Consider the following 14,609-nt stretch of genomic DNA (forward strand, 5'->3'; position numbering starts at 1 on the left):
CTTTCGAATCCTTTATTGTTATCTTTCCAGGAAAGGTTAACAAGTTTCCACTTTGAGATTTAGTTGCTGCCAGTTTATTGGTATTTACTCTTAAAGACTACTTTGAACTTGCTTTAACACTATGACCAGTGTGAATTAAGCTATAAAACATCCTGAACTGGAGTAAAAATTGAATTATTACTCAGAATAACAATAAATCCAACAGAGATCTTTGGAAAACAGTGACCCACAGATTTGGCATCTTTCAGCTATATGGTAAAGTGCTGTTTAAAATGTGTGATTCTACCCTTGTGAAAATGTTCATGCATTTTTACATTGTTTACAGATAATTCAAATAATTCTGTCACATTTTATTTTTTTTTACTTTATGTGTTTATTAACAAAACTAAAAAAATTCTTGCATTATGTACACTTGTTCAAAGGCCTACTGATGTTTATGAAAATAATGTTATATTTCTATACATATACATACATCACATTCAGAGTCATATACAGTATGTTAAAGTGAGAACTGTCTATATATTCAAATACACTGGCATACATTTGTTTCTAACTTTAACCAATCATTCAGAAAACATCTAAATAAGTTTGCAGATCTTTTCTGGAAGAATTTGTTCAGGAACCAATGAGAATAGAGTGTTTGTTATGACATCACATCTGCACCTGCACCTGCACCAGCACCTATCTAACATCTCATTGGATGAGAGATGACGGTGGTTACCGAATCGACAGCATCATCACAAACTCTACAAGAAAACAGAAGGTCACGTTATATTTTTTGACATTAGATAAGTCACTGAGGTTCAGAGAAGACCATTACACTGTAAAAACCTTTCAGTTCCTACTGGAATGTTTATTTGTGAGTGTGTGTTTGTGAAGTGTTGAAGATCTCTTCACCATCAAAGTCCACCGTTCCGTCACCGTTGAGGTCCAGCTCCTTCAGAATTTCCTCTAGTTCTCCCTTCTTGAGTTTCTCTCCTAACAGAGTCTTCACGGCCTCCTTCATCTCATCTAGAGAGATCTTTCCATCTCCATCTGTGTCAAACTGACCCACACAAACACAGATGATGATGATGATGATGATGATGTAAACGGAAACATGACCAGGACGATGTTGAAAGACAAACAACAGACAAAGTCTGACAAAAAGGAGCTCCGTTCCAAACTGCCTATCTAGACAGTATTTTAAAAGCGTCAATATACTTTTAGCGACAAACTAAATCTGGGCCCCCCCCCCCAAAAAAGATGTTTTAGAATTAATTACGGTGGTTTGAAACAGTCTGTCAGTGCAAAATCTTAGGAATACTTTGTACCAGCTGTTAACACCTAATCAATCTCATCAAAAATGAACAATTTGATTTGTGTTGTGTTGTATTGGGTCGCTGTCCTTTTCTGCACATCACGGCGCCGTTTTTCGGCCCTCTTCAGCCAGTCGCGGCACATTCGGCATAATGTGGCAGCCCGTTTTGTGGCCGGCCCACCGGGAAAAGTCCCGGTTCTCCCTATGGCCAGTCCGCCCCTGGTATCACGTCATTAGCTTAGCATCAAGCTAATGTCAAACTCTAAACAAATCAACTCCAATGACTTTGTTCTTCATTTCACTTAAACAACATAATCTGATTTAACAACTTTATTTAATCTGACCAAACTTTAGATGTACACTGTAAAAAAATACAACTTCAATATTGGGAGATAAACGGACTTTTACAAGTTGATTGTACTATCTAATGTAGAAAAATTGAGATTACTTAAAATAATCAATAAAGTCAACTCTCATGCCATTTAAGTTAGAGCAACTTAAAATTGAGCACATACAATGTCATGTTTGGATTGACAAGGAAATCTTTTTAATATATAATGAAGTCTCCATCAGGGTGATTAGTGTTCGCTTTGATTAAGTTTCTTCAGTTATTAAGTTGACTTCTAAAAGGTTTTACGTAATTGTCAACTACACAACTTTTTAAGTTGGACCAACTACTTGGTATCTTGGTGGGGCAGACACATTATCTAATGTGGAAAAATGTATATCTGCTTAATAAAGAATATCTTTTTATATCAAGAATATTTAAAATTGGGGGCCTGGGTAGCTCAGCGAAAGTTTGAATCCAGGTGTGCTGAGTGACTCCAGCCATGTCTCCTAAGCAACCAAATTGGCCCGGTTGCTAGGGAGGGTAGAGTCACATGGAGTAACCTCCTTGTGGTCGCTATAATGTGGTTCTCGCTCTCGGTGGGGCGTGTGGTGAGTTGTGCGTGGATGCCGCGGAGAATAGCGTGAGCCTCCACACACGCTAGGTCTCCGTGGTAACGTGTTCAACAAGCCACGTGATAAGATGCGTGGGTTGACGGTCTCAGACGCGGAGGCAACTGAGATTCGTCCTCCGCCACCCGGATTGAGACGAGTCACTACGCCACCACGAGGACTTAGAGCGCATTGGGAATTGGGCATTCCAAATTGGGGAGAAAAATGGAGAAAAAAAAAAAAAAAGAATATTGAAAATTATGGTCAGCTGTACTTAAAAATGCAAATTTATTGAACTTAGATCTACTTGTAAAAATCAGTAATATTTTTGAGCTTGCTGAACTTATTGTATTAAGTTCATGGAACTTACAATCCAACTTGAAGTGTTAAGTTGGTACAACTAATTTGCCTGAAATGCTGGTTGCTTTACTTTTTAAGATTACTCAACTTTTGTCATTTTTACAGTGTATTTACAGTATATAGCAAATAAAAAAACGAATAAACAGAAAAGTGGTTATTAGCTGATATAATGGCATTATTATTTGTCATTGTGTGAAATGTCTGACCTGACTGAAGGAACATTTGAGTTCTTTGAGTCCCAGCATATCAGCTGTCTCCACCATCATCCGAGGTCCCATTAACTCACAGAAATCGTCGAAATCCATCAGACCCCCGACTAAACACAAACATACAGCAATATCAGTTCTACATACACAGGCTACGGGTTCCAGTTCACATACTATCCATCCTTCATAGTTTGAGAGATTAAATAGTAACCTTGTATGCCAAAAGTCTCTGGATGTTGTATAATTTCTGGTGCATTTTAAACGTTTTCAAATGAGGCCCAAACTATTGAATGTAGCTAGATTCTAATGCCTCATGCAAACTGTATCAAGTGTATTTTTATTTTCGCAAGGCGAAGACATAACTTTTATGCGAACTCTATGCAATCACTGTTTGATTCATGTTGTCTTAACTGTGTAAATATCACAAGGAATAACTTTTAAATTATGTCACCTATAATGTCATTAAACCGAAGCTAATAATGGTCAAACTGAACATTTCTTGTTCTGTTTATCCAGTTACCTCTCAAGCTAACTGGTTAGCCTACTAGCTTAGCGTACTGCTAGCCGATTAGTCTGTTAGCTTCTCCTCCTCGTCACTTTCATCGCTGTTTTCTTCATTGTCGCCACCTAGCGACACGGCAGTCTGATTGCATTCACTTCAACTTTCAGGTTGCCGAACATTTCATAATTTAACCGTGAAGTACATACTTTGGGGAATAGAAGTTTGTGAATTGTGATGCAGCCATATTGAAACAAAGACACATACATACACAAACATACTCAAACTCACGTCTCATTTTAATCTGTTGAATAATCTCCAGTAGCTCCATCTCTGTTGGCATGTATCCCATCGTCCTCATACACTCGGCCAGATCTTTATAATTCAGATATCCGTCCTGATCATAATCAAACTCCTTAAATGCATCAGAAAGCTCTGAAAAATGACACATCACAACACACAAAATGTATTAATGCAACAATGTTGTCTGCAGTACAGCTTGTGTTGTGTTACATATTAAAGTCCATTTTTAAGTCAGCCTCTTGTGAACGCTCTCGGGCAGCTATTTCTATGGATAAAAATGCAGCTCTTATCTACATGAATGGAGGAAGATGGAAATGTCCAGAAAGGTTGGTCAAGATTACGATCAAAGAACATTTTTCAAATCAGCTGTAAAATCTGACAACAATGATTTCATAAATTGTGCTTCTTTAGCTCAGATCACGCTAAAAACACTATTTTTCAGACGGGTTCGGCTAACGTTCTCGAGTTAACTGATGTCTGTATCTAAAAGGTGATTGGCTCTTTTATCTGTAAGGCGGGACTTCCTTTTCTACATCCACCGTATTGGGTGTTCCAATTTATTCCATTCATTTTAACACAAGTGCTCCATCTCGGGCTAAAAGTTACGCTTTTTGTGTTATGCTATCTTACAGTATAATGTATATTAGATGTGTATGACTTTCTTTCTTCTGCAGAACACAAATGAAGATTTTTTTTTAAGAATATTTCAGCTCTGTAGGACCTTACAATGCAAGTGAATGGTGACTAGAACTTTAAAGCTCCAAAAAGCACAAATGCAGCATAGAAGTAATCCATACGACTCCAGTGGTTAAATCCATTTTAAAAAAACACATACAAAAATACCTGAAGCGATCTCATCGGTTTTGCGTGAGACTAAAATATAACTCTTCCTTTTCACTGTACATTTTTATGATTTATGATTATGATTTCAAGCTCGTTTACACTTCCTAGTGCTTGACGCATGCACATATCAATAGGTGGCTATAGGAAGTGTTATCGAGCTTGAAATCATAATCGTGCCTAGAGAATGCAATGTCAAGAGTTATATTTTAGTCTGTTCTCACGCACAACCGATTCAGACGACATTAATTTAACCACTGGAGTCATATGGATTACTTTTAATTGGCTTTTTTGTGCTTTTTGGAGCTTCAAATTTCTGGTCACCATTCACTTGCATTGTATGGAGCTACAGAGCTGAAATATTCTTCTAAAAATCTTCATTTGTGTTCAGCAGAAGAAAGAAAGTCACACACATCTGGGATGGCATTTTTGGGTGAACTGTCCCTTTAAGAGCAGGTTTGTCTTAAGACTTTGACAACAGGACATTTTGGACAGTAAGTTGTGGAACAAAACTTTAAGCTATTTAGTTTGTTTTTAAAGTATGACCTTAATTTAGTTTTTCATTACATGGCGCTTTATTTTTATTTCTTCAATTATATGATGTATATATATTTTTTTTAATTCAAAACTATTTCATAATATTTATATATTTAATAAATATATATATTAAACCAGTGTGTTTTGTATAATGTACACTGCTCCCTGTTTGATAAAATAAATACTTAAAATAAATACATTTGTGTTTTTATATATATATATATATATATATATATATATATATATATATATATATATATATATATAATATATATATATATATATATATTATTGCTAGCTCATTTTACAAGTTATTGATATGTCTAAATAAATGTAAATTCTTTGAGTGAAAATAATATTTAAAATGTTGATATATATGTTAAAAATGCATTAGGCATTAATCATTTAAAATATTTTAAAGTGGAAAAAATGGTAAATGAAATCAGTAAATGAGCTTAATATTATTAGTAGAATAAACACCTTTTGTTAAAATTCATCATGTGTCATATACTAACTAATTTGAGTCACTTCACATGATTTATTTAAGGAGATTTCATTTAAAAAACAAGGCTTAAATACTAACTAATTTGGGTCAATTCAAATGATTTAATTAAAGTTGCTGTAAGCGATATTTTTCAAGGAAAGGTACGGATGTAGAAAATGTCCCTACTCCCTGAAAGATATTAATGAAGTTAATGTTGTGAGATATCTCATCAGTGTCTGTGACAGCTCTAGACTCTGTAAACAACAAACAAAAATGTGTCCGCGGACAATGACGCTTTCTACCTGTCAATCATTCTGCACGTTCTCATAGTATTGTAGTTGCAGTGAATTATTGAGGCTTAATGCCATTTTTATGCCATGTTGTTCATAACAGTTGTCAGTTGAGGGCGCTATTTTACTGCTGTTGTTTTTAACAACCGTTTCTGCATGATGTCGGTCTCAATAAAGATAATTTGGTATCTTTGGAGGGCGGGGTTTTGGAAAGAGGAGGCGTGGCTAATTCAACAGCTCAGTCTCGTCGAAATTCTAGAATGGCTAAATTTGCTTACAGCACCTTTAAGAAGTTTTCATTCAAATAAACAAGGTTTAAAAGATTTTTTAAAAATATTAAGTGTAATATTGTTACCATACTTTTTACAGTGTGTTGTTATGTTACGCATTGTGTTATATGTTGTTATGTATCTGAGTAAAGATACTCACCATCCAGCTCTGGTTGTGATAACTCTCTCTCCTGACGGGAGCAAATGAAACAAGAGAAACAGAGACAGGTGTATACTGTTAGTTCATTTTGAATGCTTCATACATCTGATTTAAACTTTACATAATGTCCAGGAGTCAGTGTGCACATGCATAGTTCTGATTACGACACTTAGTAGAAAGTAAACTATCGATATCCACGAGCAGTCCTGTTAAATCTGTTTTGGTGTCTGAGTTATGTCTGTGCAATAATTAGTACTTTTTGCTTTTGAACTGAAATTCAACACATTTTCTGCCAATTTCTCTGTACAAACTTTCATGGAGACTACTACTACTATGCCAGTTTATTACTGTGGTTTCATCTATTTAAAATAAAACCGCACCTTAAATGTCACATAAAAAACAAAAAGAGTTGTAATTGGTTGCTTTAAGTGTCAGTCACACGTCTCTTTCTGTCTTAGTGGACGGTTCTTGATCAGAATAAGCTTCAATGTGGACCAAAAGTAAAGCTGATTGTCAAAAGTCTGGTCACACGAGACTAGAATAGTTGTGGTTGTGTTTATATCACCCTCATGTATTAGTGAAATAAGTACATAAAGAGGACAGAATGAGGAATGACGGCACTCACAGATCAGACAGATTAAAGCTCTACGAGAAGCTTCCTGTTTCCAGCAATCATGTGTTTTGGGTCAAAGAACAATCACTTAAAATCAAGAGCATCGTCAACCGTTCTGTGTTTCTCTCTCATTCACATGATCAGCATTTATTTCACTATGCTGTTTTTTACAGGAAAAGAGTGACATTTTTAAAAACATTTCCGTCTGAAAAAATGTGCAAGCTGAAAGTCTAGTGTGACCGCCATTTAATGACCAAAAATCTCAACGTGCCGGCTTTCTTTCATTGGGGTAAGGTCATAAACGGTTTGACACCCAGAACTCCCACAAGCACAGGCAAACAGTTTAATGCTTTTGTACTGCGAGTATGTTGCAGTGTGTAGAAGAGTCATGAATCAAACGTCAGCATGTCCCGTTTCATCCGTCGTTAAGTATCGTTAAACGTCATTACAGTAAATGAAGAGTGACACTGAACCTCATCATGAGCTATAATTACACCGTCTGAGAGGGATTAGACCGAGTTAATGAGCACTTTTGTGAACGTATGATACACACACAACACACACACTGGCCCCGAACACACACACCAAAAGTCAGTATAATACATTCAATTAAAATGAATAAATGCAAACTGTGTAAATGCTGACAGACAAAAGTTTGGACACACTTGACTGAATTGATCTTTCTCATGATCTAAAGGTTTGTGCTTTAATGTTTGAGCATTACTTTTATAGACACATTTAAACTGAATCTACAAATTAATTTCTTTACAAATATTAATTAATATTAAGATTTAATTAAAATCATTGTAATTATTATTATTAGAAATATTTCTTCTCGTTTACACTTTCACTTTTACAGCATTTATTAATCTTGGTTAATATTAATTTCAACATTTGATTTTTAAATCAAAAGTTGTATATGTTAACATTAGTTAATGCACTATGAACTAACATAAACTAACAATACATTTTTTTTTATTAACATTAACAAAGATCAATAAATACCATAAAAAATATTTTGTTCATTGTTAGTTAATGAGACTTAATGCATTTACTAATATTAACAAATGTAACTGTATAAAAAAGAGCTTCCAATATTGTAGACTGTATTAACCATAGTTTTTGGTGGAATATTTTTTTCTATAGTAATATTGAAGTAACCATGATTGATTTAGGCGAATAATTTGTTAAATTATTATTATTATTATTTTACGTTTATTTTATTTTTATTTATTGGGTGGAAACCATGGTTTTAATACAGTATACTGTATCCATATATTAACAATGGTTTTACTATAGATTAAACATGGTTAATCTTGTGATTACTATAGTTTTACTACAAATACCATGGCATTTGTAGTCAAATCAAAATAACCATAAAATTATGATTTTTAATACCATAGTTTTTTTTTGTTTTCCTGTATTAGTACTATTTTATTATGAATTATCAAGGTTAAAATATGGTAATTTTACTAAAATCATGGTAAATTTATTGGGAGGCAATGCAAAACTATTGCGAGGTAACGCAATCTATTGCAAGGAAACGCAAAACTATTGCGAGGAAAAGCAAAACGTTTTGCAAGGGAACCAAAAACATATTGCGAGGGAACGCAAAACTATTGCGAGGTAACGCAAACTATTGCGAGGGAATGCAAATCTATTGCGAGGAAAAGCTAAACGTTTTGCGAGGGAACCAAAAACGTATTGCGAGGGAACACAAATCTATTGCGAGGTAACGCAAACTATTGTGAGGGAACGCAAACTATCGCGAGGGAATGCAAAACTATTGCGAGGGAACGCAAAACTATTGCGAGGAAAAGCTAAACGTTTTGCGAGGGAACCAAAAACGTATTGCGAGGGAACACAAATCTATTGCGAGGGAACGCAAAACTATTGCGAGGTAACGCAGACTATTGCGAGGGAACGCAAAACTATTGCGAAGGAACGTAAAACTATTGCGAGGAAAAGCAAAACATTTTGCGAGGGAACCAAAAACATATTGCAAGGGAACGCAAAATTATTGCGAGGTAACGCAAACTATTGTGAGGGAACGCAAAACTATTGCGAGGTAACGCAAACTATTTCGAGGGAACGCAAAACTATTGCGAGGGAACGCAAAATTATTGCGAGGTAACGCAAACTATTGCAAGGGAACGCAAAACTATTGCGAGGGAACGCAAAACTATTGCGGGGAAAAGCAAAACGTTTTGCGAGGGAACCAAAAACGTATTGTGAGGGAACCAAAAACGTATTGCGAGGGAACACAAAACTATTGCGAGAGCACACAAAACTATTGCAAGGGAACAAAACTATTTCAGAAAAAATATTCCTGCCCTGTCCTCTTAGGGGCAAATAAAATCTAATTTGTGCTAAAGGTTCCTTAAGACATGTTTTGTAAGGTTTGATGTCAGTGATGTCAAAACCGTTCTCGTCAAACCTGGTGCAACATGTCTTGAGGAGAAGGTATTTTGTGAATAATGAATTCATTTTGGGTTTATTCCTCACATAAAGCTATCATAGGATTTCAGAAGTCTTGGAATGCAGCACATACTGTAAGTTATATGGACAACTTTTATGATATTTCATTGAGTTTTTCTTGTCTTTTTTACATGATTTTTGTTATAATATTCCATACGAGTCTTAAGAACAATGACCGAATTTTCATTTAACCCTTGTCATGCAGTTTTGTTTCTGCTGGAGATATTTTGTCAGGTACTGAAGTGCACAACAACTGCAGCAAAACATTTGTTTCAGAGTGTGTTACTCTTCAGTTGTAGTGAGGTATGCCTGGGTGTACCTGTCCAAAGACGCTGTGGAGCAGGTTAGTGTACACTTTGTTCATGGCGTCCTCATTTGACTTCTTGCCTTTCTTATTTTTGGCCATGTCACCAGATGCCGTCTTGCGGAGGGCTGATTTGTGGGCAGAGCCATCAGTTGATTGGCTGGATTTGATGCTTTCAGGAGGGGAAAAAGCAGAAGTAGAAACATACTTCATGCAAATATGCCAGTGCAAACACTTGAGCAATGCATTGCAAGTGCACAAACCCGTTGTACATTCTTAAAGTGCGTTCTTGCATTACTGTTGTAATAAACAAACCTCAGTACCCACGGTGTTGATTGACTTTCTTTCAAACGTAGCTGCTATAAACATGTCAACAGTTTAACTAACTTTAACTAGCTTTCTCAGCAAGATTCTCTTCAAACTGTTGCTCGACAGTATTTGACTTGAAAGAGAAAACTGACCGTAGAAGAAGACATTTTATACTAATGTCAGCTATAGTGCTATAGCAAGTATTGCTGCCTTCAAGTGCACCTGGGAAGCTCTGACATCTGAGCTGGGCATTTCTTATTACGACATGTCATGCATTCAAGTTGTTAAACAAAATATGGAAGAAGCCAAACTTAACCCTCCTATTGCGTTCCGGACGTTTTTCACCCGGGAGAGGCAGATAATAAACTACCAATTAATTGCCAACAAAACCCTTCATCAGTCAACTAACAAGGACAGTTGCATCTAAAAAATAAAAATGACTTGACTTGACTAGATAATCATTTTTAAATATCACATAGTTTTTAGAATGGGAACCAAACTCAAGACTATCAAAATACATATAATGCATTTTTTCATTATTGTTTTATAAAACTGTTTAAGAGATATAACCATTTAACAATTGTCACATCTTTTGCATTTGTGGGTCATTTTTGACCAAGGTATCAATTGTGGCTTTACACGTGATATTTTGTCGATTTTTTTGTACATCTATGAATTAGATTTTTTTATTTTAAACACTTCACTTGCATTTAGCCTCTTTCCCAAACTCTCTCACACACTTTTTTGTCTCTCACTGACACACACATACACACACACAGACACACACACACACACACACACACACACACACACTCTCACACACACACACAGTCACACACACAAACATACAGTCACACACACACACTCACACACACACACACACACACACATGCAGTCACACACACACACACACACACACACACACACACACACATACAGTCACACACACACAGTCACACACACACACACATACAGTCACACACACACACACACACACACACACACACACACACCACACACACACACATACAGTCACACACACACACACACACATACAGTCACACACACACACACACACATACAGTCACACACACACACACACATGTAGTCACACACACATACAGTCACACACACACACATGCAGTCACACACACACACACACATACATAGTCACACACACACACATGCAGTCACACACACACACACATACATACAGTCACACACACACACATACAGTCTCACACACACACACATGCAGTCACACACACACACACACACACACACACACACACACATTCAGTCACACACACACACACACACATACAGTCACACACACACACAGTCACACACACACACATACAGTCACACACACACACACACACACACACACATACAGTCACACACACACACACACACACACACACACACACACACATACAGTCACACACACACACCACACATTACACACACATATACAGTCACACACACACACACACATACAGTCACACACATACAGTCACACACACACACACACACACATACAGTCACACACACACACACACACACACACACATACAGTCACACACACACACACACACACACACACACTCACACACACACACACACACACACATACAGTCACACACACACACACCACACACACACACATATACAGTCACACACACACACACACACACAGACACACACACACACACACATTCCTGTACAATCATGACAGATGTAACAAACATAAATAAACTAAATCAAAGATGCTACTGTCTAAAGGGGGTGTGACGAGAGCAAAATTAATCTAAATAGGGCTTGAAAGAGGAAATTGTCCTACAGTATAATCACACATCAACATTCAACAGTTCATGAGAGTTCATAGATTTAGCTTAAAAACATAGTAAAGAAGTATTAATGTTGTATACTTGAGTTGTCCAGTTGTTTTGATGAAGTTTAATTGAAAAAGAATATATTGTATTGAAGTTGTATTGAGCAGTTATGAGTCATAGTAAAAGTAATTCTCACATTAGATGTTCATATAAATTATATATTATGTTATATTTAGATCAGATTTCACAGAAACGTTGATAAAAAATATATCTTCACACGTATCACACTGGTTTTGCTGTAGTTAATGTATATTTTGAAATGTCAAAGAATTTCTACATTTTATTATTTCTATAAAAATGGCTTATTAATTAATCACTTTTATATTTGTCAGTTAACATGTTAAAAATATCAATATTTTTACATGTATGAACAGTTAAGAAGCTATTAATAACTTATAATATAGTTTTAGATGAAAATTAAAGGGTTATGAATGATTTATAAGCTTGAATTCAACCGGGTCAAAAGTGACCCGCGAATGCAAAAGGTGTCTGCAGATTCTGAATGCAATAGGAGAGTTAAATAAATGCACAGTAAACAATGGCAAAAGCACTTTTTTCTATTGTACCAGTTGATAAGAATAAGTGAATACACTTGAATCACTTTTACATGTCCTACAAGATTTATCAATGCATAGTTTGCTTAAAATAAACCGTGAAGTGTGTCATTAGTTGAATGTCATATAAATATTAGGCCGCATAGTTTCGGGCTTGTTTATTTGGTTATGGCCTAACTAGTCGAACATCAAAGTTAGTAGTCATCAACATTTGTTTTGAAACAAAAATAACTGATTTCTTGAGGCTAGAGTATACTTCATTATTCCACTTGCCGTTTCTTATCGCCTTCCATAGTGTACACTTTTGACCGCGTGCGTACTACGTTTTGTACGTTTTTGTACACTTTGTGATTTATTTAGCACAGGCAACAGCAGCGTCGGCAGGCACATGCGCCACCGACTGTCTGCATGTATAAAAAACTAGATGTACTGACATGTGGAAAACCAAAGTATACTTGGCCTTTAATTAGTACTGAAAAAAATGGCCCTACCTGTCTGTAGATGGTGCTCTCTCCTGTTTCTCTGCCATTCTGTAGCTGTCAATGATAGAAACAAATATTAATGTTGTGAATATCAACATAAATGTGACACTTATGGGATTCAGCAAAACATAACCTGAATCACAATATCCAATTAGTACTTCATGCAACACATACTTAAACCGAGTATGATAACTATACTAACACACACTTAGGGTTTGTGAAAAAGTAGTGTACTAAATCAGTGATTCTCGACTGGTTTTGCTTTAAGACACAGATTTGACATTGGACATCAAGTGGCGAAACCAAAACAGCAGAAACCTGCATTTCATGTAGCATGAATCATATTTTCTTTTATCTTTCATAGTTTTGATTATTTCCAAAGATGAGGTTACGTTACACAATTGGTCCATGTTGGATCTGTCTAATTTGGCTTGTTAAGTTGATAAAATGCTTTATATAGTTGATAAGCCTATATATTTATTGCTATTAAAAAGGTACACTTATATGGTTAATTGCATTTTATTATTTGCATTCAGCATTATTTTTTCCATGTTGTCTGTGACCAGAACTATTGTTCCTATTGTGTACTTCAGTACTTCCTTTCGAATGTCATTGCAAACTGTTTTAGATCTTCTGTTTCTGAATAAAACATTAACCACATTTACCTCCAAACACACAAACTCAAACCCTGTCAAAACATTTCATCTCAAGACCTCAAATGCAACACTTATGTTAAGCAAGAAATTACAGGGAACAAAATCCATCGTCAAACCAGAAACAAAGGATTTGCAAACTCTAATTTCACAACGAAACTCAATTTCAATGCATGCAACTTCATCTTACCGTGAGCAGACAGAACCAGAGTGATGTTGAGTACACAAGTGAACCAGTCAACTGTCTGGATTTGCGTCAGAAGATCTTAAAGGTGATTAAATGGCTAAACGTGTCCAGATTAAAACAGCAAACATGAGGGAGTGGCTGAGTTCTCTGAAGAACACAGAGGAACCAGACACCATTCATTAAAACCAATCAAATACAGATGCGTCACTGTGTCACTTTTTATTTGTATCAACGCAAAAACCATCAGATCCATAATAGAAAGATGATTCTATTACCAAACTGTTTAGAAGCTTGTGTGATATCTTCGTTTGAACTGTCCGGCTTACTTCAGAATGATCCAGGAGGATTTTACACAGCGTAAAATAATATTGCTCATTTTTGCATGACACACTACCTCATCTGTATATATGCATACAATATATATTTAATTGCATCTCTCTTTTGTACATTTCTATTCTTCTATCTTTAAATATTTCAAAGTATCAGGGATGAACCTGTACTTCTGTGTACATGACAATAAAGGATTTAAAACAAGATACATTTATTTGAGACACACAATTGCATTTGATATTTAGACTTGTTTTTTGTCAATACATATTATAACAATTACAATATAGTGTATTTTGTCTTATGGGACTGGCAGATTGTTTTTTTTTAAACAAGTAGAAAATGCACTTATATCAAGATATATTCTTAATATATATACATACATATATTATGGCTGGGAATCGATGACATTTTTTAAAATTAATTAATCGCACAATTTCTGTAATTAATTGCGAATAATCGCAATTGAATGCTGAAGTTTAATTTGCTGAATGGACACATCCTTCAGTCTCTATCACGCACACACTCAGGGTGTCTCTTTCACGGTTCTGCTTTAGAAACTGGTTCAGATAGTAGTTGCGCATTACAGCAGCTTGCCCGTATCGCTCGAAGTCTTCAAT

At 35.7% G+C, this 14,609-nt stretch overlaps 1 protein-coding gene across 1 annotated transcript; it reads right to left on the reverse strand.

The window, feature by feature from the left end:
- Positions 1 to 344: 344 nt before the first annotated feature.
- si:cabz01076231.1 (calcium-binding protein 2) lies at positions 345 to 13,750 on the reverse strand. Its single transcript, XM_051646047.1, has 8 exons — positions 13,666 to 13,750; positions 12,832 to 12,876; positions 9,598 to 9,754; positions 6,188 to 6,218; positions 3,596 to 3,739; positions 2,806 to 2,915; positions 898 to 1,045; positions 345 to 746 (listed from the first exon to the last, which is right to left on the reverse strand). The coding sequence occupies exons 2-8, from the start codon at positions 12,867 to 12,869 to the stop codon at positions 718 to 720; spliced, it is 657 nt and encodes a 218-aa protein (XP_051502007.1). The 5' UTR covers positions 12,870 to 12,876; positions 13,666 to 13,750; the 3' UTR covers positions 345 to 717.
- Positions 13,751 to 14,609: the final 859 nt, after the last annotated feature.

The sequence above is a fragment of the Myxocyprinus asiaticus genome, chromosome 2, assembly GCF_019703515.2.
Source record: "Myxocyprinus asiaticus isolate MX2 ecotype Aquarium Trade chromosome 2, UBuf_Myxa_2, whole genome shotgun sequence".
NCBI lineage: Eukaryota > Metazoa > Chordata > Actinopteri > Cypriniformes > Catostomidae > Myxocyprinus > Myxocyprinus asiaticus.

Coding starts and splice junctions, on each gene's coding strand:
- si:cabz01076231.1 (XM_051646047.1), bottom strand. CDS start 12,869: ATGGCAGAGAAACAGGAGAGAGCACCATCTACAGACAG. Junction 6,219..9,597: donor TCCACAGCGTCTTTGGACAG/GTACACCCAGGC, acceptor TGCTCCCGTCAG/GAGAGAGAGTTATCACAACC. Junction 3,740..6,187: donor ATCACAACCAGAGCTGGATG/GTGAGTATCTTT, acceptor GTCATTTTTCAG/AGCTTTCTGATGCATTTAAG.